Genomic DNA, 14293 nt, shown 5'->3' with positions numbered 1-14293 from the left:
TCCCTGTGGCCTTCATTGTAAAGTAGCTCTCTCATCTATAAACATTTCTGGTTTTTTAATCTTATTTATTTATTGTCTGTGAGTGAGTGTGTGTGTGTTCCTCAGAACCATGGCTGATATTAGAGAAAAACACTCGTGCTCTCTCTCTCTCTCTCTCTCTCTCTCTCTCTCTCTCTCTCTCTCTCTCTCTCTCTCGTTGCACACTCACACTCTGGTCACAGTGCACATGCAGAGGTCAGAGGATGGCTTTCAGATGTTGATCCCCTTCTACCATGTGGGATCCAGGGATTCAGATCAGCTCATCAGACTTCCTGGCGATCGCCTTTACCTACTGAGCCATCTTGCCATTCCCCCAGCCCAAATGAAATGATTTGTTTGTGACAACCTAGAGATTTTCTGTACTTCCATGCCACCACGGCATCTTGTAAAACTGTGGAGCTGGGATCCTTCATGACCAGGACATTTCCATTGCTTCAGGGTCCCTCACAGCACCACACTCCACAGTCCTTTTTATTCCTGAGATGGTGTCTGTAGCTTTTGCCCTCACCATCCTCCTGCCTCAGCCTCTTAGGTGCTGGGGTGATAGGCATGTACCAGCACTCCTCCTCTTACCCATAATTCCTGGCACCCATTGCTATGCTCTTTAGTTCTGTGGTTTTGTCCTCATACAGTGCATGACCCTTCATCATGGGCACAGTGTAGCTCCCTTCCGTTTCACCCAAGTTGTTGTATTGGGAATCCATCCCTTTTCTCACAGAGGGGTACTCCAGGTACAGCTGTATCACTTTAGTCTCATAAACTATAGTCCACCTAACAATTCTTCCCTCGTTTCCTCTCTCCTCCCAGCAATGCCAAGTGAGTTCACCTCTGCAAAGCTGAGAAGTGATTGCTCAAGGACCTCCCTGCCATGGTACACCCGAACCCAGCACAAGATGAGAAGACCCAGCTTGTTAATAAAAGACATCTGCAAGTAAGCGCAAGCCCCAGGCCCTGAGGCTGACCCCTCTAGATCTAGGTGGACGGTGTCGGTGAGGTTCCCACCTGGCGTGAGAGGAAAGCACAGGGTCCAAGGGGCAGGTTTCACCACAGCTGAGTTGACGACTCCAGATGTGGATGAGCGGCCTCATCCACTGCTTGTATTTGGTAGGTGGTGAGCTCCATTCCCAGCAGATGACCAGCCTCTGAGCTTGGATGCCTACGAGCATCTGTTCTTCATGCCACTGCTTATCAAAAGAGGCATTTGTAGCTATCGTGAGCTCATGTGAACTGGTGAGCTAAAGGCTCCTTAAACACTGGAGAAGAGAGAGGCGTTTAAGCCAGGGGCCTCTTATATTCCAGCACCTAGGAAGATTAACAGAGGAAGAACTTGGCAGGTTTCTTTGGTACCAGTCAAACCCATTTTCTTTCCTTTTTTTCCTTTTCTTTTCCTTTCTTTCTTCCTTCCTTCCTTTCTTTCTCTTTCTCTCCCTTCCTTCCTTTCTTTCTTTCTTCCTTCCTTTCTTTCTTTCTTTCTCTCTCTCTCTCTCTCTCTCTCTCTCTCTCTTTCTCTTTTTGTCTTTGTCTCTTTTATTTTTTTTAAACTAAAATGCGTTGTGTGTGTGTGCATGTGTACGTGTGTGTAAGTGTGTGTGTGTTTTCACATGCAGCTGTATGCTTTTAAGGTCAGAGGACAATTTGGTAGTCAGTTCTCTCTGTCTACCTTCATGTGGGCTATGGGGATCAAACTCAGGCTTCCATGCTTGGTGGCAAGTGCCTTTACCCACTGAGCCATCTCATCAGCTCTATTTTTTTAAAAATCTATTTGTATTCATTTACCATGCAGGTGTTCACACACGCGTGTGTACATTCACAGTGAACATACGCCACAGGATGCACCCGGGGATCAGAGGACAACCCAAGGGAGTCAGGGATCAAACTCAATTCACTAGACATGGTGGATGGTGGTTCTAACCCTCTGAGCCATTTCCACAGGCCCCCCGGTTGAAAATTTTGCAAAAGTCTTCAGATAGAAAAGATGTAAACCCAAGCTCGGCATTGTGGCACACGTCTGTGGTGTGGTCACTCAAGTCTGGGAAGGACCTCAAGGCCAGGCTAGGCTGCATAAGAATCTGTTTCAAAAAGCAGAGAGAGAAAGCGGGTGGGCAAGGAGAGATAGAAGTTGGTCTCCCACTTCACTTCATGGACGTTTATGCGAATAAAGATTTGAATCCCATTTGGTCCCAGCCGTCTGGTGGCTACTAAGGTTTACAGCTTACCTAGCACTGTACCTGATGCCTGCTATATAGGGCCTCATCCAGACAGACCCAGGCCTGTGCTGAGTGGTGTGTGTGTGACAGACCACGCTAGGAAGTACAGCGAAGAGAGGCACGTGCTGCAGGTGTGGGGATGTCTTAATACCCTCTGATTTAAAAAAAAAAAAATCAAATTGGGGATTCAGCTGAGTGGGACACACCTAGCATGCAAGAAGCCCTGATTTGATCTTTATCATTTCATAAACTAGGTGTGGTACGGTGTGCCTGCTACCTTAGCACTTAGGAGGTGGACTCAGGAGAATCAAGGGCTCCAGATCTTCTTTAAGTGACAATGATTTTGAGGCCATCCTGCGAGATACATTAGACTCTGTCTCACAAAAAAGGGGTGGGGGTGGGGTGCTGTGAGATGAAGCTAGATGAGGTGGCATGTGCTTGTAACTCCAGAGCTGGGGAAGTCTTAGAGATGGTTGGATCCCTGAGGCTCACTAGCCAACCAGCCTAGGCTGCTTGGAAAGTTCTAGGCCAATAAGAGATCCTGTTTCAGAAATAGGCACAGGAGGCAGGGAAGTGGCTCAGAGGGTAAAGTTACCACTAAAGAGCCTGACGACCTGAGGTCAATCCCCTGGGACCCACATGGTGGGAGGAGAGAACCAGCTCTAACAGGTAGTCCCCCGCCTTCCACACAAGCTGTGACACACGTGATATGCCTATGCACATATCACAGGAGTATGCATGCATACACACACACACTCACGTGTGCATACATACACATAGGCACGCACATAGGGTTAGAGAAAGGCCTGCATCATACTGAGTTCATGGATTAGTAAGAAAGTACCAAGGGGCCTAGTGAAATGCCTTCTCCCTCCCCCCACCCATATTTCCCTCTGCTCCGGAGAGCTGTCATTAACTGTATCTCCTATGTATAAGATACATTCTTTGTTTGGAGATTTGCTCCCTTTTGACTTGGCCAAGCCATTTTCATAGACAATACTATATCCTCTCTACCTGACAGCGTACTCAATCCCAGAGAGAGATTTTGGTGCGCAGCATGAAGTGAGAACTCCCAGCAACCCCTCCTTGCATCCTCTCTCTCCAGCCACTTTCCTCAGCATTTGCATCTGTTAGAGCCAGCACAATCTGCTAGGGGCTTTAAGAAACTGACTCCAATATAAAATATCTTGGCGTGACTCTAACTAAGGAAGTGAAAGATCTGTATAATAAAAACTTCAAGTCTCTGAAGAAAGAAATTATAGAAGATCTCAGAAGATGGAAAGATCTCCCATGCTCATGGATTGGCAGGATCAACATTGTAAAAATGGCTATCTTGCCAAAAGCAATCTACAGATTCAATGCAATCCCCATCAAAATTCCAAATCAATTCTTCAACGAATTAGAAAGTGCAATCTGCAAATTCATCTGGAATAACAAAAAACCTAGGATAGCAAAAACTCTTCTCAAGGATAAAAGAACCTCTGGTGGAATCACCATGCTGGACCTAAAGCTTTACTACAGAGCAATTGTGATAAAAACTGCATGGTACTGGTATAGTGACAGACAAATAGACCAATGGAATAGAATTGAAGACCCAGAAATGAACCCACACACCTACGGTCACTTGATCTTTGACAAGGGAGCTAAAAACATCCAGTGGAAGAAAGACAGCATTTTCAACAAATGGTGCTGGCACAACTGGTTGTTAACATGTAGAAGAATGCGAATCGATCCATTCCTATCTCCTTGTACTAAGGTCAAGTCTAAGTGGATCAAGGAACTTCACATAAAACCAGAGACACTGAAACTTATAGAGGAGAAAGTGGGGAAAAGCCTTGAAGATATGGGCACAGGGGAAAAATTCCTGAATAGAACAGTAATGGCTTGTGCTGTAAGATCGAGAATTGACAAGTGGGACCTCATGAAACTGCAAAGCTTCTGCAAGGCTAAAGACACCATCAATAAGACAAAAAAACCACCAACAGATTGGGAAAGGATCTTCACCTATCCTAAATCAGATAAGGGACTAATATCCAATATATATAAAGAACTCAAGAAGGTGGACTCCAGAAAGTCAAATAACCCCATTAAAAAATGGGGCTCAGAACTGAACAAAGAATTCTCACCTGAGGAATACCGAATGGCAGAGAAGCACCTGAAAAAATGTTCAACTTCCTTAATCATCAGGGAAATGCAAATCAAAACAACCCTGAGATTCCACCTCACACCAGTCAGAATGGCTAAGATCAAAAATTCAGGTGACAGCAGATGCTGGCGAGGATGTGGAGAAAGAGGAACACTCCTCCATTGTTGGTAGGATTGCAAGCTTGTACAACCACTCTGGAAATCAGTTTGGCGGTTCCTTAGAAAATTGGACATAGTACTACCGGAGGATCCAGCAATACCTCTTCTAGGCATATATCCAGAAGATGTCCCAACCGGTAAGAAGGACACATGCTCCACTATGTTCATAGCAGCCCTATTTATAATAGCCAGAAGCTGGAAAGAACCCAGATGCCCCTCAACAGAGGAATGGATACAGAAAATATGGTACATTTACACAATGGAGTACTACTCAGCTATTAAAAAGAATGAATTTATGAAATTCCTAGCCAAATGGATGGACCTCGAGGGCATCATCTTGAGTGAAGTAACACAATCACAAAAGAACTCACACAATATGTATTCACTGATAAGTGGATATTAGCCCAAAACTTAGGATACCCAAGATATAAGATACAATTTGCTAAACGCATGAAACTCAAGAAGAATGAAGACCGAAGTGTGGACACTGTGCCCCTTCTTAGAATTGGGAACAAAACACCCAGGGAAGGAGTTACAGAGACAAAGTTCGTAGCTGTGATGAAAGGATGGACCATTTAGAGACTGCCGTATCCAGGGATCCATCCCATAATCAGCTTCTAAACGCTGACACCATTGCATACACTAGCAAGATTTTGCTGAAAAGACCCAAATATAACTGTCTCTTGTGAGACGATGCCGGGGCCTAGCAAACACAGGAGTGGATGTTCACAGTCAGCTATTGGATGTATCACAGGGCTCCCAATGGAGAAGCTAGAGAAAGTACCCAAGGAGCTAAAGGTATCTGCAACCCTATTGTTGGAACAACATGATGTACTAACCAGAACCCTGGAGCTCTTGTCTCTAGCTGCATATGTATCGAAAGATGGCCTAGTCGGCCATCACTGGAAAGAGAGGCCCATTGGACTTGCAAACTTTATATGCCCCAATATAGGGGAATGCCAGGGCCAAAAGAATGGGAATGGGTGGGTAGGGAAGTTGGGGGCGCTATGGGGGACTTTTGGAATAGCATTGGAAATGTAACTGAGGAAAATATGTAATAAAAATATTAAAAATTAAAAAAAAAAAGAAACTGACTCCAGTTCCTGGAGAGCTGACTCCTTCATCTGCCCTCCTTGGGGACCAAGCACACATGTGGTAAATGTACATACATGCAGGCAAATACTCATATACATAAAATAGAAGGAAATACATCTTAAGACTATAGATGTACTGGCTCTTAAATTGTGGCTTAGACATTTAACTTCTCATTCATCAGTGTTACTGGGGATTTATTAAAACTGAGATCTTGGCTGGGCATGGTGGCACACACCTTTAATTCCAGCACTTGGAAGGCAGAGGCAGGAGGATCTTTGTGAGTTAGAGGTCAACCTGGTCGACATAACAAGCTGCAAGACAGCCAGGACTACAGAGAGACCCTTCTGTCTCAAAACAAACAAACACATGGATATCTCTAGAGCCAAAACTAGACACTGTCTTTCCTTCAAAGACTGTGTGTCTATCCATCTGTCTGTCTGTGTGCATGTGTGGGTGTGTATATGTGATGCTAAGCTAGTGTGAATTTATGAGACGTAGAGACAGCTCTTTGATGTGCTTAAGGGTAACTGATGGTAGTTTACAGGTGTGTGTTTGTTTGTTTGTTTGTTTAATGTTTACCTGCAAGAATGTTTGTGCACCATGTGCTTGTCTGGTGCCAGAGACCAGGAGAGGATCCCCTCCACCCTGAGTTACAGGTGGTTGTTAGCCACCATGTAAGATTGTTTCTTTTTAAAAACCTTTGCGAACTTGATACATGAGAACTACATCTGTGGCTTTTCTACCTCTCCCTGCACCTAGATACTTTCTTTGTTAAATATTTGACAATATCTTAAGAAGCAGAAAACAAATTTGAAGCAAAGATTCTGCAGTTCAGTTCTACTACTTATTCTGTTTAGTTCCATTGTCAAAACTGTGATTTGGATTTTATTATTTGGATTGTCTGCCCTTGCAACAAGTGGCAGTAGGTGGGGAGAGTCTATATTTGCTTATAACATAGAGGATCATCTAATCAGGAAATGACACCTTCCTTTCACTGTGTGGCGACCTTAGGTCAGTGGTTCTCAACCTTCCTAATGTTGTGACCCTTTGTTGTTACTTTATAAATATACTTTTGCTACTGATAGGAGTCGTAATGTATCGTGATATGTATCATGATATGCAGGATCCCCGGTCCGTGACCCACACAGGTTGAGAACTGCTGCCTTTGATCCTGCCTTGGTGTCATTTGAATCAGGATTGTACTTGGTGTATATTTTTCTCTGTGCATCACATAATGCATTACCGTACCTGACTCCCCTCTCCCCGCATCACATAATGCATTACTGTACCCGACTCCCGCCCCTCCCCACCCCAGGTGCACGTTGGTTGCGTTTGGAGTCTGGCTCCTGTACAGCCTCATTTTGAAAGACACTGATGGAGAATGTGACATGAAAAGAATGCACTCTGTGGACCCTGACCGGATAAAGGTGAGCTAGTGCGTGCGGTTTCAGTTGGGACATTTCCAAGCACATACTTTAGCTGCAGCCCCATCTCTGCAGTATGACATAGAACTCCTTGTGAAAACCTCGCATCTGTTTCTGTGATAAAATTCTCTGACCAAAAGTGACTTGGGTGGGGGGAGCTTTCTTTTAATGTACAGGGTGCAACCCATCATTGAGGGAAGTTAAGGCAGGAACTCTAAGATAGACCTGACTGCTATTCCATGCAGAATTACCATCTAGCCAGAGAACTCACTCACAGCCAAGGAGTGTATCAGAAACCATGCAGGAGCACTGCCTGCTGGCCTGCACAGGCTCATGCTCAATCAACTTCCTTATATAGCCTAGGACCAGGACCCCTTGCCTAAGGAATAGTACTGCCCACAGTGGGCTGGACCCTCTAACATCACCAATCAATATAGTCCCCCATAGATAAGCTCATAGGCTAATCTGGGCAGTCCATTAGTTGAGATTCCCTTCTCAGGTGACTATAAGCTGTGTCCAGTTGATAGTTAAAGCTAGCTAGGACAAAGGAAAAAACCAATCTTAGCACTCCAAAAACAGAGGCCTCTTTCAGGCCCATCATCTGGCCCTTCCATTCTGCAGAATTATTTTCCACTTACTAGTGGGCTCTCCCCGATACATGTTGAGACACCTACCGTGGAGTTTACCATGCTGCTGCCCATCATTCTTCTAAAACAGCCGATGAAAAAGTTCTGTGTGTGATGTGTCACTCCTGGGCTTCGGTTCTATGGGATCTCTATTAACAGTGCGGCCAGCAGAGTAAAGAGCCACGTGAGGCAAGAGGGAAGTCTAGTTCAGCATGACTCAGTAGTCAGTGTTGGTTCAAACTTTTAGTCTTGACACTACACAGTTTATTTTAGGCATATTTAAGTACAGGACAATTTGGGGGAAAAGTTTCCTGGAGTAACACAGTCCCGTGTGCACAAGGAGGCCTAATTACATCGAAACTCTTCTCAAAGTGTATGCCACTTCTTCCATGAAGATGGGTTCTAAAGATCGGCTGGATGTGTTATCTTAAGGGCCATGGGAGGTTCTGTGTGGTCTTGAAGAGGTCCACTGGGCTATTAGCCACCTCCAGTCCTTGTTGAAAGAGCTTGAGGGAGGCCCTGGCATACAGATAGCTCAAGGATCACCTAGGCTATGAGCTACCTCCATTCCCAGCCTTCTAGGTGGGAACAGGTTTTTGCTTTCCCGCTGCCCCACTGTCCTCAGATGCTTGCAGCCTTCCCCTGTTTTATCAATATCCACATCTGCTTGGGAGCCATGTGTGTCCAGTGTCCTGTGCTTGGAGCTCCCTCCTCTACCCCCCTGAAGCCCGTTCAATTCCATGGCCTTTCTGAGCACACTTGGATCGGGGGTTGTTGACAATCCTGTTTTCTGACTCCAGGGAAAGGCCTAAAATAATGGCATTTAGTGCGGCTTACTGAATCGCTGTGGATTCTTCTGTCTTTCTTTGCTGAGCTCCTTCACTTTCTCATGATCTTACTTTCCCGTCCTTTTAATTATATGCACCAGAACTACCTGCCAGTTGATGACACTGGAGTCTGTATAGTGGAGTAGAGAATGAGTCTCTCACATGAGGCTGAACATGGTGCTTTGTGTAGGGTGGTAATGTCGTACCATGCAGAGTCCACCCGGCAGAAGTAGAGACCTGACTACCTGCATTCCTTAGTTCCCCCCAAAACTACACTAATAACCGGGGTTTGTCTACTTGTCCTTTTAAAGGCCAGACAACTGTGTGTGTGTGTGTGTGTGTGTGTGTGTGTACGAGAGAGGGAGAGGGAGAGAGAGGGAGAGGGGGAATTTTTGTGTGGAGAGAGAGAGAGAGAGAATTTTTGTGTGCACACACCACCATGCCTGGTTTTTCCCATGGGTCCTCAGGCTAGTGCAGAAGTACTTTGACACTCAACCACCCCTCCCCCCATAACTATTGCTTTGTTTTTGAGATTTTTTCTTTTAATTTTATATATATATAGGTTTTTGGTTTTGTTGTTTTGTTTTGGATTTTGGTTTTTAGGACAAGATTTCTCTGTGTAGCCCTGAACTGTCCTGGAACTTGCTTGGTAGACCAGTTGACCTCGAACTCAGAGATTTGCCTGCCTCTGCCTCCTGAGTACTGGAATTAAAGGCTTGTGCCACCACCAAACCCAGCTTGTGTATAGATGTTTTGCCTGCTTGTATGTCTGTATATCATAAGTGTGCAGTGCCTACAGAGGCCAGAAAAGGGCATTGAATCCCCAAGAATTGGAATTATAGATGGCTGTGAGCCTCCAGGTAGATGCTGGGACTCAAACCCAGGTATTCTGGAAGAACAACCAGTGTTCTTTAACTACTGAGCCATTGCTCCAGCTCCATGATTGCTGTAGCAATTGCTCTTTAAAGCTCTTCAGGGCCCTAGTGACTTGATTAAAACCTAAAGGAGACTCGGGACTGCATTTCTGAGGTTGCATAGAAAGGGTGGGAACACTTACATAGCCTGAAAGATCTGCTTTGGGGAAATGATGGGACCTGCCTAGGTGACCTTAGTAACAGAAAGATGTATTCAACTAGCAACCAGACCGCAGGAACAAAGGCTTGAGATCTTCCGTTTGCCACACACTCTCATATTAATTGATGTGAGTATATTACCAGTCTGTCTGAACTGTAAATTATTTGTGAGTGGAATTGAGTTCATACAATTCCTGAGAGTCTAAGTAAAGGCTCTTAGGAGTTCTTTCCTCTCGCCTGTTGTCTGTTTCTGTTTTATCTTTGCCTCAGACATGCCCTGTGATTGCACAGTAGAATTTCTAAAAACAGAACCTGCTGAGTCACACCTCAGACTCTTGGTCTCTCATTACCTTTGGGAGCATGTGGAGCCCCGTTCCTCCACCTGTGGGGGGCTTCATGGCCCGTGGTCCTGCTTCCTTTCGCCCTACATCATCTAGCACTGCCCGTGCTGGGTGCACTGGGTGGAGCTGCTTTCATTCCCTCTCAACCTCATTCTTTCTGACCACTTTATTGACATATAATTCACACATCATAAAATTCACTGTTTAAAACGTGTGGTGCACAGTCTTCCATGCATTTACGAAGCTGTGCTGCATGACGGTGTGTGTACAGAGCCTTTTCGTCATCCCCCAAAGAAACTTCAGGACTCTTAGCAGTCACTCCCTGCCCCAGGCAACCATGAATCCCTTTCTCCAAGGCTGTTGCCTGTTTTCTGTAAATATAGCCCACCCTCCTCTTTTGCTGGCTCGTGCACTTAGCATAATGCATTCCTTTTTCCAGCTGAAAGCTAACACTGGCACTGGGCATAAAGGACCCACAATGGTGTTCCCAGCACCAGAGGATGAGGCAGTGACTGGGGTTAGTGTGCACTGTGGAGCAAGACCCTGTTTCTAAAACTAAGCAACAACAAAACCCTCAGGGGCGAATACTGGAGAAGGTTTGCTCTAGCTCTCCCTTGCGGAAGGGAAGCTGAGGGACTGTTATGTGTGCATCATCCCTGGAAGCCTGCGAGAGTCCTGGTACAGAACTGGAGGCGAGGTGCCCTGTGTTCTATGTGGCTCAGGCTCACCTTAAACACGCAGTAGCTCTCAACATCTTTTTTCAAACATTCCCTTTATGTATGTGTGTCTGTGGGTGAGTACTGCCACAGCATACACGTAGAGGTCATAGGACAGCTTACAGGAATTGGTGCTTCTCACCGTGTAGGTTCTAGAGGGATGGGGGAGCATGTTTACCCGCTCAGGCATCTCACTGCACCCATCCTTCTGAAAAACAAAACAAAACAAAAAACAGCAACATCAGAAACAGTTTTCACCCTTTTACATTGCCCCACATTTCAGAAAGGTATTGGTAAGATGTCCCCCTCTGCTGTGTGCAGCGTATCATGGAGGGCCTGGGGTGGGGCTCAGCAGGAATTGAAATGGAAAAAGGCACAGAGGGGAGGTCCTTAAAACCACAGCAGACAGCACACTAGTTTGTTATCTCTGGTACACCGTGGGTTGGGATTGCAGATGTGTGTTACACATCTGGCTTTACATGTGGGTGGATTTGAATGATTGTACATGTGTAGTCTCAGAAGAGTGAACCCCGCTAGCATCTGGAAGCATGAATGGCACCCTGTCCATCCTATCAGATACTGGAAGCATGAATGGCGCCCTGTCCATCCTATCAGATACTAGTGTTCCTAGTTGTACCGGGTCCAGCTGCCATTCATTCCGCAGGGGAGGGAGAACAGCTGCCAAGTTGTGGAGTTTATGTTTTTTTGGGTTTTTTTAATTTAAAAATGTCCATTAACATGCCAGTTGTTAACAAGACCAATGGTAGTCTCTGAAGGGAGGTTTAAACACATTGAAAGTGTGTCTGAGATCCAAAATTGTGCTTAAAAGATACTTGAGAAGAGACTGGCATATTGTGTCAATTTAGGCTTGATCTGAGTGGTGGCAGCAGCAATTTGAACTTGGCCCACTCTTTCTGAGAGCTGAAGACCACAGGTCACCCTGAGGACAGCATTCTGTGCAGCATAGTTAATTGGGACCCAACACCTCAGCTCTTCTGGCCTTGCGGTCCTCCCTTTACCATGCTCACAGTGAGCAGGCTCGCCCTGCATAGCTGCTCCTTGATCCGAGGCAGTAGCACTTGCACACTTCTCTGCTGTGCTTGCTACCACCCCACTTTCTACAGACTACCCCAAAATGTGTCAGAGGTTAAAAAAAAGCCACGACTCCATCCTCCATCCAGCATCCACTGCCCTAACAAAGATATTACTAGTTAAGTAGATCTGCAGCTGCCAGCCTTTCCGTCTCCATGTTGATAGACATGAAATCACACAGTAGGACTTAATCCTTTAGAGCACTCTACACCGTTCTCAGCGTAATTCAGTTTGGGGCTTTCTGTCACACTGCTCAATTCCTGCAGAGCCCTTTCTCAACGGATTCCACACAGAGCCCACATCCACTACGGCAGTGAGGGTTCACTGTGGCATCTGTCCCTTGAGTATTATCCTTAAATTCTGACTGCTTTTAATCCCCAGAAGGCTGAGAACTTTGCTCTCACTTGTGGCAGCCACTAGGCAAAGGGAGGAAGAGACCAGTGTGCAGTTACAGATGTGAAAACTATGTGTGTTTCTATAATAACTGGTCCCCAGATACCAGGAGCTATGACTGAGTTAAGCTCTTTCCTGTATTTAGTTAACTCAAAGTTCTTTGACCTAAATTCTCTCCTCTCCTGAAACTATAAAGTCAGTATGTAATGGGGATAGAGCTTCATGTGGACTCGAAAGTCTGCCACTTGTTTGTATGTCTAAGAAACATGACCCCCAAGCCAGGGAGTGGAAATGGCAGTCCTGCTGAGGAGGTCGCCTTGCCCTTAATGTCCTTCAGTGGATATTCATGATGTGATGGCCCATGGTAAATTATCACATCAGTGACATCTGGACCTTCAAGGTGTCTTTATTCTTCATTGCTGGTGGCCTGCAGCTCAACCTGGATCACTTTGAAGAGCTAAAGCCTTTATTTCCACCCCTAGATTTGACACAGCATCTTGTTTCTTAAAAGAGGAACATCAGCTCTCTGGATCTCAGAGCTGCCAGGATGGCGCCTCCCAGTCAGCCCTCCTCCACTTGGCTGCCATGGCCCGGAACCCCTGCTTCCTCTGAGCACCCCAGTTCCTTAAAGTGAACTGTCCCACCTTTGATTTTTTTTTAAGCTGGGAACCCCATGTAGGGAAAAGAGAAGAGGCACCAAAGTGTACTGTCGTTAGCTAAAGTTGCCCTGTGATGGCAGGCACCTTCAGAGCTCAGCACATCTTTAAACATGTGGAACCAGGCTCGCAGCGTTCTCACCCTCTCCAGTGCTGTTAGCTGCGCTCGCTCCCTCAGGTCCCCAGCCCCAGCCGTGAGACAGGCAGGGTTACTACAGAGGGTGACAGCTGGGCCTTGGGCTCTGCTCACAATACAGTAGATTAAATGAGAAGCCTGAAACTGAATGCTTTTCCAGGACAGGGAATGGAATGAAATTTCACTCCTCTCCAAAGGAAACTTCTAAAGAGAAGATTTGGCAGCACAGGAGAGCTGCGCGCACACTTCCAGCATCCTTCCCTGGGCCTCCTTTGGCACTCTGCAGATGTCCCTTTGGCTCCTAGGTGACTTGTGAAAACATGTACTGGGCCTGGATCCTACGGGTGAACTGGGTTTCAGGGGCTCCAAAAATGGCTCTCTATGATCATGAGACCTGGAGACTATAGCAATGAGTGAAGTCAGTGGCAGGACCCTTCTGTTTGCCCCTCCCCCCCCCAGGTTGGGATTAGGGCCCCATGAAGGGCGGAGCCTCGCCTGCTTAGTGTTGGTGAGGACTCGGGCCATGATAGGTTCCTTGCTTGGTGTTCCGACTGACCCCTCAGGAAGATGTCAGTCCATGTGTGAGCTGCTGATGTGTGGAGTAACTTCGTTCCTTTCCCATAGGCGTAGAAGCTGCTGTTTCCGGCCTTGGCACGTGAGCAGCCCTGATTCATTCTCCTGGGTGTGCCACCTTGAAACCACAAAGGGAACTCACTGGTGACCTTATCTTCGGGTGTCACAGGGGGTGCAAGGCTGTGAAACCATTAGCCAGTTCCCCTTTGCCAAAGGAGGTAAATCCCCCAAATGCACACACAGGGCCTCTCTGTGTAGCCCCGGCTGGCCTGGAGCTCACTCTGGAGACCTTTGCAAGGCTACACTTTAAAAATATTTTTAAAGGTTTTTCTACTGAGATGGGGGAAATGTTTCCTTCGAAAGTATATTTTATAAAAATCAGATAATGGCTGATGAGGTGGCTCCAAGTGTAAAAAGCACCTGCTGCCAAGACCAACAGCCAGTTCCTCCCTTAGCCCCACTCGGAGGAAGGGGAAAACTGGCTCTCATAGGTTGGCCTCAGATACCCCACACACATGAACACTAACGCATACACACGGACACAAACACACACACACACACACCAGGCACACACACCCACTCACATACACATACACAGACTGAAGTGTAACAAAAAATTAGAGTAAAAATAATAAGACCAAGGAAGATCAGCTGAGGTCATGTTTATGACTACAACAGTAAGAATCTCCATGATACACTGACAGGTTTGAAGACAAGATACAGTCCTAAAAGTAGGTATCCTGCGACCTACAGGAGCCTGTGCCACACATCTGCCCGGACTCGTGGGCACA

General features: G+C 46.2%; 1 protein-coding gene across 4 annotated transcripts in view; it reads left to right on the top strand.

Annotated features, from left to right (window-relative positions):
• St3gal5 (ST3 beta-galactoside alpha-2,3-sialyltransferase 5) overlaps positions 1-14293 on the top strand; it is a 59030-nt gene that overhangs the window by 29700 nt on the left and 15037 nt on the right. For 2 of the 4 annotated variants that reach the window (XM_021164689.3, XM_021164690.3), the window contains exons 2-3: positions 847-970; positions 6961-7072. In XM_021164689.3, coding sequence (XP_021020348.1) covers positions 847-970; positions 6961-7072 — 236 coding nt within the window. The remainder of the gene's footprint in view (positions 1-846; positions 971-6960; positions 7073-14293) is intronic. The other 2 variants (XM_029478511.2, XM_029478512.2) reach the window with 1 other exon arrangement.

The sequence above is a fragment of the Mus caroli genome, unplaced genomic scaffold, assembly GCF_978045245.1.
Source record: "Mus caroli unplaced genomic scaffold, Mus_caroli_1 scaffold_7, whole genome shotgun sequence".
Classification (NCBI taxonomy): Eukaryota; Metazoa; Chordata; class Mammalia; order Rodentia; family Muridae; genus Mus; species Mus caroli.
The sequence above is the reverse complement of the archived record's forward strand: the minus strand, read 5'-3'. Positions and strand labels throughout refer to the sequence as shown.